The following is a 19451-nucleotide window of genomic DNA, read 5'->3' on the forward strand; positions in this document are numbered from 1 at the left end:
TTAGTCGGGCAGGCACTTCAGTGCTGAATTGAATGAAGTGTCGGGTGAGACACTAAAGCTCTCATGAGGATGGGACTATTCTCCAGGAATAATAAGGGTTCTCTCCCCCGTAGTGTCTTGGCTAGCTTTTACCACCCGACCAATATATTAAAAATTTTAGTGGAGGCAATGGCATCGTGGTATTATCGCTGGACTCGTAATCTAGAGACACAGGATAAAGATTTGGGGACCCGGGTTCGAATCCCATTATGGCAGATGGTGGACTTTGAATTAAGTAAAAATCTGGAATTAAAAGTCTAACGATGACCATGGAATCATTGTTGATTGTCATAAAAACCCATTTGCTTCACTAATGTCCTTTGGGGAAGGAAATCTGCCATCCTTACCCGGTCTGATCTACATGTGACTCCAGATTCACAGCAATATGGTTGACTCTTCAATTCCCTCAGGGCTGGGCAACAAATGCTGGCCCAGCCAGTGATGCCCACATCCCAAGACCAATGGAAAAAAGAATCAAGCAGTGTGTTCATGTGTCACATTATTGTTTGTGGGAGCTTGCTAATGGGGATTGGCTGCCATATTTCCTACCCAACAGCAGTGATTACATTTCAAAAGTACTTCATCAGCTGCACTGTCTTTTGGGACGTTCTGAGCTTGTGAAAGATGCCATGAAAATGCCCGTTCTTTCTATCTGATCTATGCTTCGACTCTATTTACTCTCGCCGAACAGAAATATGCCGACCTCAGTCTTGAAAATTTCCATTGGCCTCAAGCCACGATTTTTTGATGCACAGACAGTGTAATAGACAGAGTGCACTTTTCAAAGCACATCATGGGGACACAGAGTAAGTCATTCCTACCAGGCCCACGGGCATCTGTGGTTTCACATTGGAGTGAAAGACGCATTTTGTCTGTAATGTGACAAGGCAATAATAGATAGAGCAGCCCTATGGTGATTGTCCCTTTAAGGGCAGCACAGGCCATGTGACCAATTGTTCCTTTAAGGGCAGCACAGCAGAGTAAGGGTCACATGGCCTGTGCTGCACTTAAAGGGGCGATCACCATAACAGGGGTTTCTGGTGGTAACAAAGATGAACTCCTTTTTAAAAATTTGCCCGAGTGTATTTGCTGCTGCCAATGCTGCTCCTCTACATTGGGGAGACTGGGTGAACGCTTTGTGGAACATCTTCGCTCTGTCTGCAAATATGAACCCAACCTTCCTGTTGCCATTTTAACTCATCACCTTGCTCTCATGCCCATATGCTCATCCTTGGCCTGCTGCAATCTTCCAGTGAAGCCCGGTGCAAGTTGGAGCGGCAGCACCTCATCTTCTGATTGGGAATGTTACTGCCCTCAGGATTCAACATTGAGTTTGGCAATTTTAAACTGTGACCTTTCTCCTCCATTATGTCTTTTGTTTACATATAAACCAAATATTTTTTGTCCCAATGCAAAAACCCTCCCTCACTGGGCCATCTGTCACTTGTTCTTACGTTTTGCTACATCTTTGTTGCAATCTCTCATAACTCCCACTAATCATTGACCTTCTACTCTGTTCCAGCCATTCCATTCCCTCTTATACAGTTTAATATCCATTGCATTTCTCTCTTTAGTTCTGAAGAAATGTTACTCTGTTTTCTCTCCGTACAGATGCTGCCAGACATGTTGGGTGTGATGTTAGTGTACCTTTCAGAGATTTAAAAAAAAAAATCATGCTCTCAGCCTTAGGTGATGTCGTTGTTGGAAGGAAGACAAAACAGTGGGCAGGTCAGGTGACAGGAGTTCATTTTCAGTTTCAGTTTTGGGAGTCGGTGGTTAGAAGGAGCATCAAGCTGAAGGATAAGTCTCGCTCTCCCTGGGTTTTCTTTTGAAGGGTGAAAATCTGCTGTTGTTGGGACCTGGACCAGGGTCTCTCTGGTGTTTTGGGAAGCTGTCTTGCCTTCAAACTGATCAGGGTGAATCCACAGAACTGCAGACTTCAATCAAAGGACTCAGTTTCCAGTATCACGTGAACATTAGTCTGTGCTGTGTTAAACCTGTTTAGAGGGTTTTTTCTATGGCAAGGGTTTTGGTTTGATTGGAACACATTAGATATCTTAGTTAGGGGTTATACATGATAGTGGTTGTTTTGTTTCTTGTTTGTTATTGATAAAGGCCCTTGCTAATTTTCTTACTATACATGTTGACTATATTCTTAAATAAATTTTGTTTGATAAAAGCTCCCTTGTCAGTCATTTGAATCATACCTGAAGTGAAGCCTATCATGCTTACCCTAGCCAAATTCAAGATGCAAACCTTATGATCCAGGCGGGCTCCATTCTGACCTGAACCATACCGTGAGTTTTTCCAGCATTCTCTGTTTTTGCATTCCTTTCAGGACTAGCTTAACCAGTCTTCAGCCTAGAGTTAGTATTTTGTCCCATTTTCCCTGGGACGTGAGACTCCAGTCAAAATTCCCCACAATTCTGTACTGACCAACACTCTCACACAAGAGAGGCCATAAAGGTAATAGGTCATAGGTCAAGATAATAGAAGGCCGCCTGTGTTTTAATAATGAGATTAGAGCTGAACACATTGGGTGAGACAGAGACGTTGAGTTTTACTCTGCATCTAGCCGGCTTTTGTCGATCCATTGTCCACCCATATCTTGACCAACAGGAACCCGGAGAAAACGTGGCCTTTTCACTGACGTTGCCAGTTGGCCTATGGATTTGGGTGACTTATAAAATAGACAACTCATCTCATCTTTTGTGTCTTTTTTGACTCAGAAACGTGAGGTCGCTATGGAGTCCAAGCCATGCTCTAGCCTGGCACCTGGAGGAAACATTCAGGAAAGACTCAGCTGCCTGGGCTTACAAAAAATGTTTGGACTGGAAAAAAACTGAAGAGACGCTGCCGAACTTCCTTCAGGAGATTGCACCTTGCCCTTGTACCTTGGCACAATCCAGGGCAGATACCGGCAGGTTTCATGTAAGAATAATATTTAATTGAGGAAGGGGCTAAACTGAACTACTGGTTTTTAATTTACAACAGGCTGTTTTATAAATGTTCATTCCCCTCCCCCCCGCCAATTCCCTTTCCTCCTCCAACCCGGAGAGTTGTGAATGTTCCATTGTTGAACGTATTTAAGGCTGAAATAGACAGACCTTTGGGGCGAAGTTTTCCCGTCCCTCCCGCCACGGGAATTGTAGCAGGCGAGGGCCAGACCATGGGAAGGTCCATTGACCTTGGGCAGGATTTTCCGGTCTTGGAGGAGTGTGCAGATGGAAAATCCTGCCCTTGGTCTCTCAGGGAATCATGTGAAACAGGAAATGGGTGCGAAGGTGGGGAGTTGAGACAGAAGATCAACCGTATTTGTACTGAATGGTGGCCCATTCGTACTCCTATTTCTCACACTCTCAAGCCTGATGAAGTAAGAAGGGCTAGGAAAGAAAGGAGGAGCTTTTGGATAAACAGTAACATATTTTTAGAATACATACTCTCTCTGAGACAATGTTGGGGATATCCTCTTGGCTTTCTTTCCCCCTTAGCTGCAGGAAGTCACTACACAGAAGATTACAAGTTAGGAGCAGGAGTAGGCCAATCAGCCCCTCGGAGCTAGCACTGCCATTCAATAAGATCATGGCCGGTCTGATTGTGGCCTCAACACCACATTCCCACCTATCCCCGATAACCTTTGACTCCCTTGTTAGTCAAGAATCTATCTCCCTCCACCTTAAAAATATTCGGTGACCTTGCCTTAAAGTTTATTTATTAGTGTCACAAGTCAGCTTACATGAACACTGCAATGAAGTTACTGTGAAAATCCCCTAGTCGCCACACTCCGGCGCCTGTTCGGGTACACTGAGGGGGAATTTAGCATGGCCTAACCTTTGGACTGTGGGAGAAAACCAGAGCAAACCCACGCAGACACAGACAGAATGTGCAGATAGTGACCCAAGCCGGGAATTGAACCTGGGTCCATGGCGCTGTGAGGCAGCAGTGCTAACCACTGTGCCACCGTGTTCTGTGGCAGAGAACTCCAATAACTCTTGACCCTCTTGTCGTGACTCTACCCAGTAAAGAGGCACTGACTCAATTCTGTTGAGGAAATGAAAAATGAGAGACTTAAAGATGTTTGAGGCTGGATGGACTGAAAAATCTCATTTCTAATGCAGACTGACTATGGGTGCGACATTGAGAAGGAGAGTGTGTGTACCTACCACCCAGGAGCTATACATTGTGTTCGAGCCATACAAGCAAGGTACGTGGAAAAGCCAGCACCCTGTTTCAGGGACCTGGCTACTTGGATTCTGGATGACATGTGGTGATGTGAATATTTAAAACGGAGTAACTTAAAATGCTCATTGGAATCATTTTTTTTAGGGTGGCACAGTGGTTAGCACTGCTGCCTCACAGCGTCAGGGACCTGGGTTTGATTCCCAGCTGGGGTCACTGTCTGTGTGGAGTTTGCATATTCTCCCTGTGTCTGCATGGGTTTCCTCCGGGTGCTCCGGTTTCCTCCCAGATGTGCAGGTTAGGTGGATTGGCCATGCTAAATTGCCCCTTAGTGTCAGGGGGACTAGCTAGGATAAATGCATGGGGTTATGGGGATAGGGCCTGGGTGGGATTGTGGTCGGCGCAGATTCGATGGGCCGAATGACCTCCTTCTCCACTGCAGGATTCAATGATTCTGTGGAATTGAGGGGCATGGACAGGTTGGATAGGCAGCAGTTGTTCCCCTCAGTTGAAGGGTAAGTTACGAGGGGACACAAGTTAAAAGTGAGGGACGGGAGGTTTAGGGGATAAATTGTGAGGAAAAACCTTTTTACCCAGAGGGTGGTGACGGTTTGGAATGCGCTGCCTGGGAGGGTGGTGGAGGTGGGATGCCTCACATCCTTTAAAAAGTACCTGGATGAGTACGTGTCACGCCATAGCTTTCAAGGCTATGGGTCAAGTGCAGCCAAGTGGGATTAGGTAGACAGGTCAGGGCCTTTCATGCATTGGTGCAGACTCGATGGGCCGAAGGGCCTCTTCTGCACTGTAGCATTCTGTGAATTAGACTGTGTGCAGTGGGTCACACGTTGGCCAAAGCCCCAAGTGTTGGATACACATCCAGCTCAGAACAATGGGCTGAAATTCTTCTTGGTTTTAAATTCTTTCTGGTCCACTAGCTATAAATGAAGTTGGGTGGCCTCAGAGTGATGTGATTCATAATTCATTAATTTTACAATGATTGGTCAAAATCGAGATTACTCCCATAGGGGTGACTGGTTATCTTCCCAAAAGGATATTTGTTGAATCATTTGAGCTTTGAAGACAATCTGACAGTTATTCACGGCCATGTTCTGGGTCTGCTCCACATATTATCAAATTAATTGAAGTTGAGTTTCCATGGTGGGGTTTCAACTGGTGGGGTGGGATTTTCCCGCTCGCCCCAAATCCACCCGTGAACTCCAAGCTTCTAGCACAATGCTGTGCGGCACTGAGAAGCCTGTTTTCTCCATCATAGTCATGGGGCGGAATTTTCCAGTCCCGCCTGCCACGGGAATCGTAGCTGGAACGGGGCGGACCATGCAAAGGTTCATTGGCGTCGGGCGGGATTTTCCGGTCTTGAGGCGAGAGCGTCCGGAGAATCCCACCCGTAATCTCCCACTATTTTCCAAAGTTTAAGGCACTGGTGAAGATGATGTTTCCACTTAAGGGAAGCACAAATCTTGGCATCGTGAATTAATCCCGGAGGTCTTGTGGTGCAGCGGATAGTGTCCCTGCCTCTGAACCACAAGCTCTGGGTTCGAGTCCCATCCCAGGATGTAATGGCCAAGGAAGGTGCATTCACAATGCGGTCAAACCGGTTGGGTGTCTACACGCAAAGTCCTTCCTACATGTGGCAGGTGGTAAACGGGCGGCATGGTGGCACAGTGGTTAGCACTGCTGCCTCACAGCGCCAGGGACCCGGGTTCCATTCCCGGCTTGGGTCACTGTCTGTGTGGAGTTTGCACATTCTCCTCGTGTCTGTGTAAGTTTCCTCCGGGTGCTCCGGTTTCCTCCAGAGATGTGCGGGTTAGGTGGATTGGCCATGCTGAATTGCCCCTTAGTTTTAGGGAGGACTAACTAAGGTAAATGTTTGGGGTTATGGGGATGAGGCCTGGGTGGGATTGTGATAGGTGCGGACTCAATGGGCCGAATGGCCTCCTTCTGCACTGTAGCATTCTAAAGGTGGGAGTGATCCCTGGGTATGATCACCTCCATGTATTGGAGCTTCTACCACCATTATCCAGCGTGCATGTTGATGTGGCCACAGCAACCTGGACCCCCTGAGTGAGGGACACATGCACTAATGAATTTGGGAGAAACTTCTTTACCCAGAGAGTGATCAGAAATTTAGATTTGTTACAACATAGAATGTTGGAGCTCTTGTGGCGCACTGCCTCTGAGCTCCAGGTTCGAGTCCCACCCCAGGACTTGATGGCCAAGGAAGATTCATTCATAACGCGATCAAACAGATTGAGTGCCAACCTGCGAAATCCTTCCAACACGGGCCAATTGGCAGGTGGTAAGAGCGGGAGAGACTTCTGGTCAGCCACAAGTGATGTGGAGTGGTGCCCGTCGAGCTATAAACCTCCGCCAATAGGCTAGCGACCTGTTCCGGGAAGAGCCTCGCTTAGGAACAGGTGAAAATCTGCCTTGTGCATCCTCAGGGGTGAGAAAAGGAACACCAGCAACATGAAGTAGTTGGGACAAATAGCATGGATGGATTGAAGGGGGAAACAGAAGAGAGAGAATAACGCAAATAGGGTTAGACAAAGTAAGTTGGAAGGAGGCTTGTGAGGAGTGCAAAACCGTTGGGCCGCATGTCTGTGCTGTAAATTTAATAGCTTGCTGAGAGCCAGTCATTACCATTTCACAGATCAGGCACTAGGTGGAGCAGCTTCCCTGTATCGGATGCACAGCTCACAGAGCAGAGGACAGGATCACTGCATCTGGAAGGCAAGTTGCTGAGGCCAGTGCAGCTATGCAGCAGGGAAGTGCTGTGGGAATCCACACCACGGCACCTCTCAGGTTAAACATGGTGCGGAAGCAGGAACACAACTCGGGGCGGCATGGTGGCACAGTGGTTAGCACTGCTGCCTCACAGGGCCAGGGACCCGGGTTCGATTCCTGGCTTGGGTGACAGTCTGTGTGGAGTCTGCACATTCTCCCCGTGTCTGCATGGGTTTCCTCTGGGTGCTCTGGTTTCCTCCCACAGTCCGAAAGACGTGCTGGTTAGGTGCATTGACCATGCTAAATTCTCCCTCAGTGTACCTGAACAAGTGCCGGACTGTGGCGACTAGGGGATTTTCACAGTAACTTCATTGCGGTGTTAATGTAAGCCTACTTGTGACACTAATAAATAAACTTACAAGCTTTAGAACTGAACCAAGGTGTGAAAGGAGGGAAGAGGTGAGGAGGGGGAAAGTGGAAAGGAGGGAAGTGAAGAACTGTGTACAGTTTTGGTCTCCTTACTTGAGAAAGGATATACTGGCACTGGAGGGGGTGCAGAGGAGGTTCACTAGGTTGATTCCGGAGTTGAGAGGGTTGGCTTATGAGGAGAAACTGAGTAGACTGGGGCTATACTCATTGGAATTCAGAAGAATGAGGGGAGATCTTATAGAAACATATAAGATTATGAAGGGAATAGATAAGATAGAAGCAGGGAAGTTGTTTCTACTGGTAGGTGAAACTAGAACCAGGGGGCATAGTCTCAAAATAAGGGGAAGCAGATTTAGGACTGAGTTGAGGAGGAACTTCTTCACACAAAGGGTTGTGAAATGTGGAATTCCCTGCCCAGTGAAGCAGTTGAGGCTACCTCATTGAATATTTTTAAGGCAAGGATAGATAAATCTTTGAACAGTAAAGGAATTAAGGGTTATGGTGAGCGGGCGTGTAAGTGGAGCTGAGTCCACAAAAAGATCAGCCATGATCTTATTGAATGGCGGAGCAGGCTCGAGGGGCCAGATGGCCTACTCCTGCTCCTAGTTCTTATGTTCTTAAAATACGGAGGCAGAATGAGAGCGATATGGGAACCAGGAGGGCGGGCTGGGGAGATGGATGGAGAGAGTGCATAGATGGAAGAAGGACAGTGCAAGGAGAAATATGTGGGTGAGACAAGGAGGAGAGGGCCAAGGGGGGAGTTAACCTCAGTGTAGGAGGTCAGGAGGATAACTTCCCATTTGTGAGGGATCTGGAATCGATGGAGTGAAAGTCAGGCGACTTACAGTTATACAGCAGGCAATGTGTACACAGCAAGCTCCACAAACAGTGGGAGATCATCTCAGCCCGGGTACCAGCCAGGCAATGACAAGGTAAATGACTCCGGATGCCATTTCTTGGATAAGACAATGAACCGAGGCCCTGTTTGCCCTCTCAGGTGGATCTACACGATGCTATTCGACAAACGGGCAGGGAGGTTCTCCCTCAACCCCCGACCAATATCTATCCTTTAACCAACATCACGAAAACAGATGATCTGCTCATTACCACATTACTGTTTGTGGGAGCTTGCTGTGTACACATTGCCTGCTGTATAACTACACAACACAAGTACATCACTGTCTAACACACTTTGAGATGTCTTGGTTATGAAAGGAGTTTACAGAAATACTCCTTCCTTTCTTCGAGCTCTCGTTGGCTGTTGCTATTTCCATGGTTCTCTGAGGCAAAGGGCCTCTGCAGAACACCCATTCATTCCTGAGCAGCTTCACAAACAACACAGCTCCAATTCTGGTCATAAAGTCATAATTTGATGGCTGTTGATAACGACAGAACAAATATGGTATAATCTTTATTGTTTTATTTATAATTGTGGTTTTCAACACTATATCTTTAGGATTCCCATTAGAATGACTTAAGCGAGTACTTTTGCACTCTCTCGCTCTGTTTATCTATCCCTGTATTTATCTCCCTATCTCTGCCTCACTCTCTCTCTCTGTTTATCTATCTGTGTATTTCTCTGTCTCACTCTCTCGCTCTGTTTATCTATCCCTGTATTTATCTCTATATCTCTGCCTCACTCTGTCTCACTCTCTCTCTCTATTTATCTGTTCCTGTATTTATCTCTCTATCTCTGTCTCACTCTGTCTCACTCTCTCGCTCTGTTTATCTGCCCCTGTATTTATCTCTGTATTTCTGTCTCACTCTCTCTCTCTGTTCATCTGTTCCTGTATTTATCTCTCTATCTCTGCCTCACTCTGTCTCACTCTCTCTCTCTGTTCATCTGTTCCTGTATTTATCTCTCTAACTCTGCCTCACTCTGTCTCACTCTCTCTCTCTGTTTATCTGTTCCTGTATTTATCTCTCTATCTCTGCCTCACTCTGTCTCACTCTCTCTCTCTGTTCATCTGTTCCTGTATTTATCTCTCTATCTCTGCCTCACTCTGTCTCACTCTCTCTCTCTGTTCATCTGTTCCTGTATTTATCTCTCTATCTCTGCCTCACTCTGTCTCACTCTCTCTCTCTGTTTATCTGTTCCTGTATTTATCTCTCTATCTCTGCCTCACTCTGTCTCACTCTCTCTCTCTGTTTATCTGTTCCTGTATTTATCTCTCTATCTCTGCCTCACTCTGTCTCACTCTCTCTCTCTGTTTATCTGTGTATTTCTGTCTCTCGTTCACTTTATAACTCTCCTTCTGGTGAGGTGCTCCACCTAGTGGTTTAACTGTGAATGGCACAACCTCGACAGCCACTCTGTTTTATACCTCTAATGCCTCCATCACTTTGCCATTATTTCTGTGGAGCCAGATGGACTGGGTTGCTCAGGGAAACATTGGAGGGGAAAGGATTTGATTGGGCAGCATTTATGTTAATGACTGTTGCAGATCCAGAATACTGGATCTGACTGAGACCCGAGAACATTACAGATGGGCAGTGTCAACTTATAAGACATTAGAGAGACTGCAGAGAAGAATGATTCCAGTGGTGAGAAAATTCAGTTTTGTGGACAGACTGGTGAAGTTGGGGCTGTTTTCCGTGGTGGATAGAAGGTTGAGAGGTATTCGAAATCATGAGGTGTTTGGACAGAGGAGAAACTGCCCCCAGTGGTGGAAGGATTCAGAAAGGGAGGGCACAAATTTAAGCTAATTGGCAGAAGACGCAATGGTGTCATGAGGAGAAACGTTTTCACATGGCGAGTGGTTAGGATCTGCAATGCACTGTCTGAAAGTGTGGTGGTGACAGATTCATGATGTGGAGATGCCGGCATTGGACTGGGGTGAAGACAGTAAGAGTTTTAACAACACCAGGTTAAAGTCCAACAGGTTTATTTGGTAGCACCAAATAAACCTGTTGGACTTTAACCTGGTGTTGTTAAAACTCTTACTGGGTGACAGATTCACACAGCGAGTGGTTAGGATCTGGAGTGCACTGTCTGAGAGTGTGGTGGAGACAGATTCACATAGCGAGTGGTTAGGATCTGGAATGTACTGTCTGAGAGTGTGGTGGAGACAGATTCACACAGCGAGTGGTTAGGATCTGGAATGCACTGTCTGAGGGTGTAGTGGAAACAGAATCAACTGAGGCTTTCTAAAGGGAATTGGATTAATATCTGAACAGGAAGAATGTACAGGGTTACAGGGAGAAGACTGGGGAGGAGCCCCAGGTAAATTGCATATTTGGATCGCCGGTGCAGACACAATGGACTGAAAGGGGAGGCGATGCATTGTGGTATTATCGCCAGGCTATTAACCCAGAAAGCCAGCTAATGTTCTGGGGACACGGGTTTGAATCCCGCCACTGAAGGGATTCTATGATTCTGTGATATTTCTTTACACAAAAACAGAAAATGCTGGAAAATCTCAGCAGGTCTGACAGCATCTGTGGAGAGAGAACAGAGCTAATGTTTTGAGTCTAGATGACCCTTCATCAAAAGTTGTCTCTATTCTCTCTCCACAGATGCTGTCAGACCTGCTGAGATTTTCCAGCATTTTCTGTTTTTGTTTCAGATTCCAGCATCCGCAGTATTTTGCCTTTATCCAATATCTCCTTGGTGTGGCTTGGTGTCAATTTTCCTTTCTGTTTTGCGTTCCTAATGGGATATTTCATTACTTTAACGGCGCTGCGTAATACATGTCGTTCTTGTTTGTTACTGACGACTTTTCCTCTTAGCAACGGCTCTGTCCCACTGACCGATCATTCTTGCTTCACCAGCCCCCAGTTCGGAGCGGGACAGCAGTGCTGCTACGATGCCAAAGGCCGGCAGATTCTGACTGGCGATTCCATAGGAGGCAGCACCCCTGACCGAGGGCACGACTGGGGGTCCCCGCCCTACATGAAACCTCCGCGAATTCCTGGATTCTCTCACGGCCTCTACGATGTGATTAGTTTCTACTACTGCTGCCTGTGGTCTGATAACTGCCAGTACTACTTCCAGCTACGCCCCTCGAGTGGCTGCATGGCCTACAGACCTCCGAAAGTCGGTGAGTGAGTGAGCCCCGCAGCGGAGGTCTCTGAGTGCAGTGACGCACGAAGCAGTGGTTAGGCAGCAATGGACAGTCTAAATACCCTTGAGAGTTGCCAAACAAGATGAAAGTTAGCATTTGTTTGTCAGGCCTGTTCTCAATTTAGTTGAGCCAGCCAAAACATTATACAACGCTAAACATAACATTTTAATGGTAATCGATTGCAGATTAGCCCTTCGTTAATGTGCAATTCCACCATTAGCATTTTTAAAGGAACATTCTTGTAGCTTTCTTGGGGGAGAGGGGATGGATAGACATTCTGTGTCCAGAAGCCACCCGATGAATGGAGCTTAGAATCCCTCCAGTGCAGAAGGAGGCCATTTGGCCCATCGAGCCTGCACCGACAACAATCCCATCCAGGCAATATCCCCGTAACCGTTGCCAATCCCCCTGACACTAAGGGGCAATTCAGCACGGCCAATCCACCTAACCTGCACATCTTTGGACTGTGGGAGCAAACCGGAGCACCCGGAGGAAACCCACGTAGACACGGGGAGAATGTGCAAACTCCGCACAGGCAGTGCCTGAGCTGGGAATTGAACCTGGGTCCCTGGCGCTGTGAGGCAGCAGTGCTAACCACTGTGCCACCGTGTTGCCCCATGCTGCTGCTATCAGTAACAAACAAAGCAGCTTGTGCTATACAGCACCGATATGGGCAGCCAGAGGAAACTCGATCCACGTAGATACTTGAGCTTTGGTCAGCTCGAGGGGCAGGTCTGTCTGCTTACTGTTTGGCAGCAACAGGGAGATGACAGTCTAAATCTGCTGTAGCAGCACAGTGGCCTGGAAGCCACATTATGCCACTCAGGCTAAACACAGCTCCAGGAATAATATCAAGCTTAAGTTGAAAAGGCCTGTCAGACCTTTTATGAACTTCAGTGGCGTTTTTTTTTAGTGGTGACTTCAGGACCTGGGCGTTTTATCAACCGGATTGCACTGAACTGACCTGTGTCCAAAAATCAATAATCAGTCAGCAACCTGTTGTACGTCTGCCTCGATTTTTATCCCCCTTTCTACACCATTGCCCAAAAGCAAACTTCTGTCAGGGGCCACCATACTCAGCGTGTGGTTTGACCTGAGCACTTAACGTTTAACATTCAAAGGCTTTGCTCAGCATGAAACACCAGGATCCCCCAAGAAAACACTTGGGAGTTCCAGTCTACTCCAACCAATGGAGGTTGCTGATGTTTGAGATGTCGGCCAAGAACTGAAGGAGCTAAAATGTAGGAAAGATCTTTTGCTCCGCCATTGGTGGCCATGCCTTCAGTTGCTTTGGCTCGAATGACTGGAATTCCCTCCCTCCCTAAATTTCTCTGTATCTTCACCTCCCTCTCCTCCTTTACGACTCTTCGTACAATCTATCTCTTTGATCGGGCCTCTCATCATCTTTCCTGGTAATGGAGTTCTAACTGTTGGCAGTGCCTCCACCAGGCATCTGATTCGTGACACCAGGTTCATGCCTGAGCAGCAAGTTGAAAAGCACCCTCGATTACGGAATTGTAAACCATGGGGTGAATTTTACGGCCCCGTCTGGCATATTTGGGGAGCAAGGGTGACCAACCAGTTGCCTCTCTGCCCATCCCTGACCTGTTCCCCGTATTACATTAAGTGGATAAGGTGCCAGGCAGTCCACCGCCTCTATTGAGGTCTAGAGTGGCCTATTAATGGCCACTTAAAGGCCTCATTCTGCCTCTGCTGCTATATTACATGTGGTAGGGCAAACCGAGTAACCCAACTGTCTTCACTGCGTGGGTAGTTGTGGGGAGGAAGAGGGCTATTTCCTTTCGGGGGGCCCGCTATGCTCATTGAAGACACCATTCCCCCCACCACCCTCAAAATTGCACTCCTTTTGAGTCTCCCCTCACAAAGCCTCTAAAAAATGCTCTCATCTCCCTCTCCCCCACTCGCTGGAGTCTGTCAGAATCCCTAGGTTTACCTGAAGTCCAGGATTCATGGCACTTCTTCTTGGGGAGCTGCTTGTAGTCCCGGCGATGGCCACTATTCAAATCTGGTGCTGCTGGCACGACAGAGCTGCCGGCCAATCAGATTGGCTGGCAAGTTCTCTGGGGTGGAATTTCCTTCAGGATGGGGGCAGTGGCCCCTCACTAAATGAAATGAGGTAGCTCCCAGCGTAATATCACTGCGGCGCACCCGGGTCTTAGGTGGGGTGGGATGAACATGGACTTTTTGCCTGGGGTGGAGGGGGGTGGTGGTGAGATAGTGAATACATTCCTTCATACAATCCCTCCCCATGAATCTGAACCCTGAAAACAGGGATATTCTGTGTCCTTTTTATTTAAAAAAAAAGAAATATACAAACAGTTCCAAAGTTTAACAACGGATGTTGAACGATCTGTTCCAGGCACAGCATTTGGAGACCCACATCTCTTTACATTCGATGGTGCTAACTTCACTTTCAATGGGAGAGGGGAGTACACACTGCTCAAAGGAGAAACAAACAGCACAAACGGAACTTTACGAATCCAAGGAAGGACAGAAATAATCAAGAATATAAATGGTAAGAATCCTGAAGGACCAGGGCAACTTCTCTTTGGTCCTCTGTGCCCCCATCATGGCTGGTGATCCTATTTCCATCTCTCGACATGTCACTGAATGGATTGCAGACTGGTCTCTGTGCCAAAGAACTGGGTTGTTGGTTTTTTAAATATAATTAATTCTTCCGTGGGATTTGGACGTCGCTGACTGGGCCGGCAATTATTACCCACCCCTAATTGCCCTTGTACTGAGTGGTTTGCTAAGCCACTTCAGAGGGGCATTAAAAGTCAAGCCCATCGCTGTGGATCTGGAGTCACATGTAGGCCAGACCAGGTAAGGACGGCAGATTTCCTCCCCTAAAGGACATTAGTGAACCAGATGGGTTTTTACGACAATCGACAATGGTCATCATTCGACCTTCGATTCCAGGTTTTTATAGAATTCAAATTTGCCCATTTGCCATAGTGGGATCTAAGCCCGGGATCCCAGAGCATTATCCTGGGTCTCTGTATTACTAGTGTGGTATTTAGAGCGTGGTGCGAATGACGTTAAGTGGTCCATATCTCCCAGCTATGCCATGCTGTATCGGTTGCGGATTTTGGTAACAGTAAAGCTACAACATCCTAATGGGTTAAAAAGAAACTATTTGCAGCACTTCAGGAGTTCTTTAAGAATGCGAATGCTGGACGGCACAAAATTCTACTTTGAACTTCCAGCTTGGTTACATGATAGGTCGTGCTGTTGTTAAATGGTCTCAGTAAAAGAAAAAAAAACTGACGGAATTGTTTCAGACTCTGTAATTAGTGAAAGCACTGACGGTGACATGAGGAAATAATTCCTTCTGCAGTGAGCTGCACGCATGGTCTGGACGGGTGGTGAGAAAAGATTCAATAAAAAGTTAAAAAAATAGAAAATTGGATAAATACTTAATGGTGGAAAATTTGCTGGGAATATATCCAGTTGGCTCGATCTTTAACATTCTGATGATTCTAAATAGAGATCACAATTTTTTGTGATGGGGCAATCACAAGTAATTAGTTGTGAGCACGTATCAACATTTCTCGTCAAGAGAACCAATTCATTTCGGCTGTTGGTTATGTGGGAAATGATTGAATAGACTGGGACGGTTGGATTTTCATGGTCCTGATGGGGCGGCAGGATGGCACAGTGGTTAGCAGGGACCCGGGTTCAATTCCCGGCTCGGGTCACTGTCTGTGCGGAGTCTGCACGTTCTCCCCGTGCCTGCATGGGTTTCCTCCGGGTGCCCCGGTTTCCTCTCACATTCCGAAAGACGTGCTGGTTAGGTGTATTGGCCATGCTAAATTCTCCCTCAGTGTACCCGAACAGGCGCCGGAGTGTGACGACCAGGGGATTTTCACAGTAACTTCATTGCAGTGTTAATGTAAGCCTGCTTGTGACACTAATAAATAAATTTTGATTGGGACCAAATGAGGTGGGACTGAAAAAGATAGTCGCTGAGCGAGGCAGCTGGAGGTCCCATCTCCGTTGTAGCCCACAGCTATATTCATGAGACTGGGGGGGCGGGCGGTATTGTGGGCTCATTGACATCCTGCTCACGGCAAGATTGTTTTCATCTTCCTGGAACGGCTGCATGGAAACATAGAGCATGGACCAAGGATTGGAAGTGGGAAGTGGGAAAACACAAGTGAAATGTTGAGGAGCAGATGGGGAAACAGATCCTGGAGAGATGTAGGAATAACAGAGTTGTCGTGATGGGAGATTTTAATTTCCCAAACATAGATTGGAATATCCCTAGGGCTAGGGGTTTGGATGGAGAGGAGTTTGTTAGGTGTGTCCAGGAGAGTTTCCTGACACTGTATGTGGATAAGCCTACTAGAGGAGAGGCTGTACTTGATCTGGTGCTGGCTAATGAACCTGGACAGGTGGAGGATCTCTCGGTGGGTGAGCATCTTGGGGATAGCGATCATAATTCTATCTCCTTCACGATAGCATTGGAAAGAGATAGGATCAGGCAGGCTAGGAAAGTGTTTCTCTGGAGTAAAGGGAAATACAGGGTCATCAGGGAGGAAATTAGACGGGTAAATTGGAAGGAGGCATTCTTGGGGAAAAGTACCGAAGGAAAGTGGAGGATTTTCAAGGAATGTTTGTCTGGAGCTCTGCATGACAACGTTCCGATGAGACAGGGGGGTGTTGGTAGGGTACGGGAACCGTGGTGCACGAAGGTTGTGATGAACCTGGTGAATAAGAAAAGAGAGGCGTACAGAAGGTTCAGAGAGCTAGGAGGTGTTAAGGATTTAGAGGAGTATACGGGATGTAGGAAGGAGCTTAAGAAGGAAATTAGGAGAGCGAGAAGGGGTCATGAGAAGGCCTTGGCGGGTAAGATTAAGGAGAATCCCAAGGCTTTCTACAAATATGTCAAGAGTAAAAGGATGAGATGTGAAGGCATAGGACCCTTAAAAGGTGAAGGGGGAAAAGTTTGTGCGGAACCGTTAGAAATGGTGGAGCTGCTTAATGAATACTTTACCTCGGTATTCACGGTGGAAAGGGATCTGGGTGGTTGTACTGCTGGTTTGCGGTGGACAGAAAGGATCGAGCATGTGGACATAAAGAAAGAGGATGTGTTGGAACTATTGAATGGCATCAAGGTTGGTAAGTCGCCGGGACCGGATGGGATGTACCCCAGGTTACTGTGGGAGGCGAGGGAGGAGATTGCGGAGCCTTTGGCGATGATCTTTGCATCGTCGATGGAGACGGGAGAGGTTCCGGAGGATTGGAGGATTGCAGATGTGGTCCCTATATTCAAGAAAGGGAACAGGGACAGCCTGGGAAATTACCGACCGGTGAGTCTAACCTCAGTGGTTGGTAAGTTGATGGAGAGGATCCTGAGAGACAGGATTTATGATCATCTAGAGAAGTTTAGTATGATCAAAAGTAGTCAGCACGGCTTTGTCAAGGGCAAGTCGTGCCTTACGAGCCTGGTTGAGTTCTTTGAAAATGTGACCAAACACATTGACGAAGGAAGAGCGGTGGATGTGGTCTATATGGACTTCAGCAAGGCGTTCGATAAGGTCCCCCATGCAAGACTTCTTGAGAAAGTGAGAGGGCATGGGATCCAAGGGGCTGTTGCCTTGTGGATCCAGAACTGGCTTGCCTGCAGAAGGCAGAGAGTGGCTGTGGAGGGGTCTTTCTCTGCATGGAGGTTAGTGACCAGTGGAGTGCCCCAGGGATCTGTTCTGGGACCCTTGCTGTTTGTCATTTTCATAAATGACCTGGATGAGGAAGTGGAGGGATGGGTTGGTAAGTTTGCTGACGACACCAAGGTAGGTGGTGTTGTGGATAGTTTGGAGGGATGTCAGAAGTTGCAGCGAGACATAGATAGAATGCAAGACTGGGCGGAGAAGTGGCAGATGGACTTCAACCCGGATAAGTGTGTGGTGATCCATTTTGGCAGATCCAATGGGATGAAGCAGCAGTATAATATGAAGGGTACCATTCTTAGCAGTGTAGAGGATCAGAAGGACCTTGGGGTCCGGGTCCATAGGACTCTTAAATCGGCCTCGCAGGTGGAGGATGCGGTCAAGAAGGCGTACGGCGTACTGGCCTTCATTAATCGAGGGATTGAGTTTAGGAGTCGGGAGATAATGCTGCAGCTTTATAGGACCCTGGTTAGACCCCACTTGGAGTACTGCGCGCAGTTCTGGTCACCTCATTACAGGAAAGATGTTGAAGCCATTGAAAGGGTGCAGAGGAGATTTACAAGGATGTTGCCTGGATTGGGGGGCATGCCTTATGAGGATAGGTTGAGGGAGCTTGGTCTCTTCTCCCTGGAGAGACGAAGGATGAGAGGTGACCTGATAGAGGTTTACAAGATGTTGAGAGGTCTGGATAGGGTAGACTCTCAGAGGCTATTTCCAAGGGCTGAAATGGTTGCTACGAGAGGACACAGGTTTAAGGTGCTGGGGGGTAGGTACAGAGGAGATGTCAGGGGTAAGCTTTTCACTCAGAGGGTGGTGGGTGAGTGGAATCGGCTGACGTCGGTGGTGGTGGAGGCAAACTCGTTGGGGTCTTTTAAGAGACTTCTGGATGAGTACATGGGATTTAATGGGATTGAGGGCTTTAGATAGGCCTAGAGGTGGGGATGTGATCGGCGCAACTTGTGGGCCGAAGGGCCTGTTTGTGCTGTGGCTTTCTATGTTCTATGTTCTATGAAATGTCTGCCTCGTTCATCACTGTTTCCTGTAGCGTCAGCTGCTCATCAAGTTGATTTATGATAGTGCTGTGATTGGAGGAGGTAAGGTGGTGGCATATTGATATTACCACCAGGTTAGTAATGCAGAGAGCTAAAAGTAAAGTAAAGTTTATTTATTAGTGTCACAAGTAGGCTTACATTAACACCGTAATGAAGTTACTGTGAAAATCCCCTCGTCATCACACTCCGCCTGTTCGGGTACACTGAGGGAGAATTTAGCATGGCCAATGCACCTAACCAGCACGTCTTTCGGACTGTGGGAGGAAACCGCAGCACCCGGAGGAAACCCACACAGACACGGGGAGAATGTGCAGACTCTGCACAGACAGTGACCCAAGTTGGGAATTGAACCCAGGTCCCTGGAGCTGTAAGGCAGCAGTGCTAACCACTGTGCCACTGTGCCGCCCCGAATTCGACCTGGATTCGAATCCACCCTGCCCCACATCAGGTGGTGAAATTTGAATTCACTAAAAGTCTAATGGTGACCATGAAACCATTGCCGATTGTTGGAAAAATCCATCTCGTTCACTAATATCCTTTAGGGAAGGAAATCTGCCGCCTTTATCTAGTCTGGCCTATATGTGACTCCAGACTCACAGCAATATGGTCGACTTTGAAATGGCCTAGCAAACCACTCAGCTCAAGGTCAATTAGGGATGTGCAATAAACAGTGGCACTTCAAATCAATTTTTCCTGTCACTTCCTCAAAGAGCTCAATCAAGTTTGTGAGACACGACCTCCGCTTCACAAAACCATGCTGCCTATTGCTAATAAGCCTATTCTCTTCCAGATGTGAGTACATCCTGTCCCTAAGAATCTTCTCCAATAATTTCCCCACCACCGATGTGAGGCTCACGGGCCTGTAATTTGCTGGATTGTCTCTTCTGCCCTTCTTTAACAGAGGAACAATGTTTGCTACTGTCCAATCCTCTGGTACCTCATCCATGGCTAAAGAGTCACAGGATTGTTATGGTGTAGCAGGAAGCCATTTGGCCCATCGTGTCTGCATCGGCTCTCCAAGCAAGCATCATGATTTAATGCCATTCCCCTGCCTTTTCCCCACACCCCATGCACATTGTTTCTATTCAAATAATCATCTAATGCCCCCTTGAATGCCTCCATTGACCTCACTCCACCACGCTTGCAGGCAGTGCATTCCAGACCCGAACCACTTGCTGTGTGAATAAGTTTTTCTCACATCACATTTGCTCATTTTGTGCCCTCTCGTTCTTGATCCTTTTCCGAGTGGG

General features: G+C 47.3%; 1 protein-coding gene across 7 annotated transcripts in view; it reads left to right on the plus strand.

The window, feature by feature from the left end:
* Window positions 1-19451, plus strand: part of susd2 (sushi domain containing 2) — a 170892-nt gene that overhangs the window by 63779 nt on the left and 87662 nt on the right. For all 7 annotated transcript variants that reach the window (XM_078226974.1, XM_078226972.1, XM_078226973.1 and 4 more), the window contains 4 exons: window positions 2769-2970; window positions 4158-4243; window positions 11164-11432; window positions 13837-13992. In XM_078226974.1, coding sequence (XP_078083100.1) covers window positions 2769-2970; window positions 4158-4243; window positions 11164-11432; window positions 13837-13992 — 713 coding nt within the window. The remainder of the gene's footprint in view (window positions 1-2768; window positions 2971-4157; window positions 4244-11163; window positions 11433-13836; window positions 13993-19451) is intronic.

The sequence above is a fragment of the Mustelus asterias genome, chromosome 13, assembly GCF_964213995.1.
Source record: "Mustelus asterias chromosome 13, sMusAst1.hap1.1, whole genome shotgun sequence".
Lineage (NCBI taxonomy): Eukaryota > Metazoa > Chordata > Chondrichthyes > Carcharhiniformes > Triakidae > Mustelus > Mustelus asterias.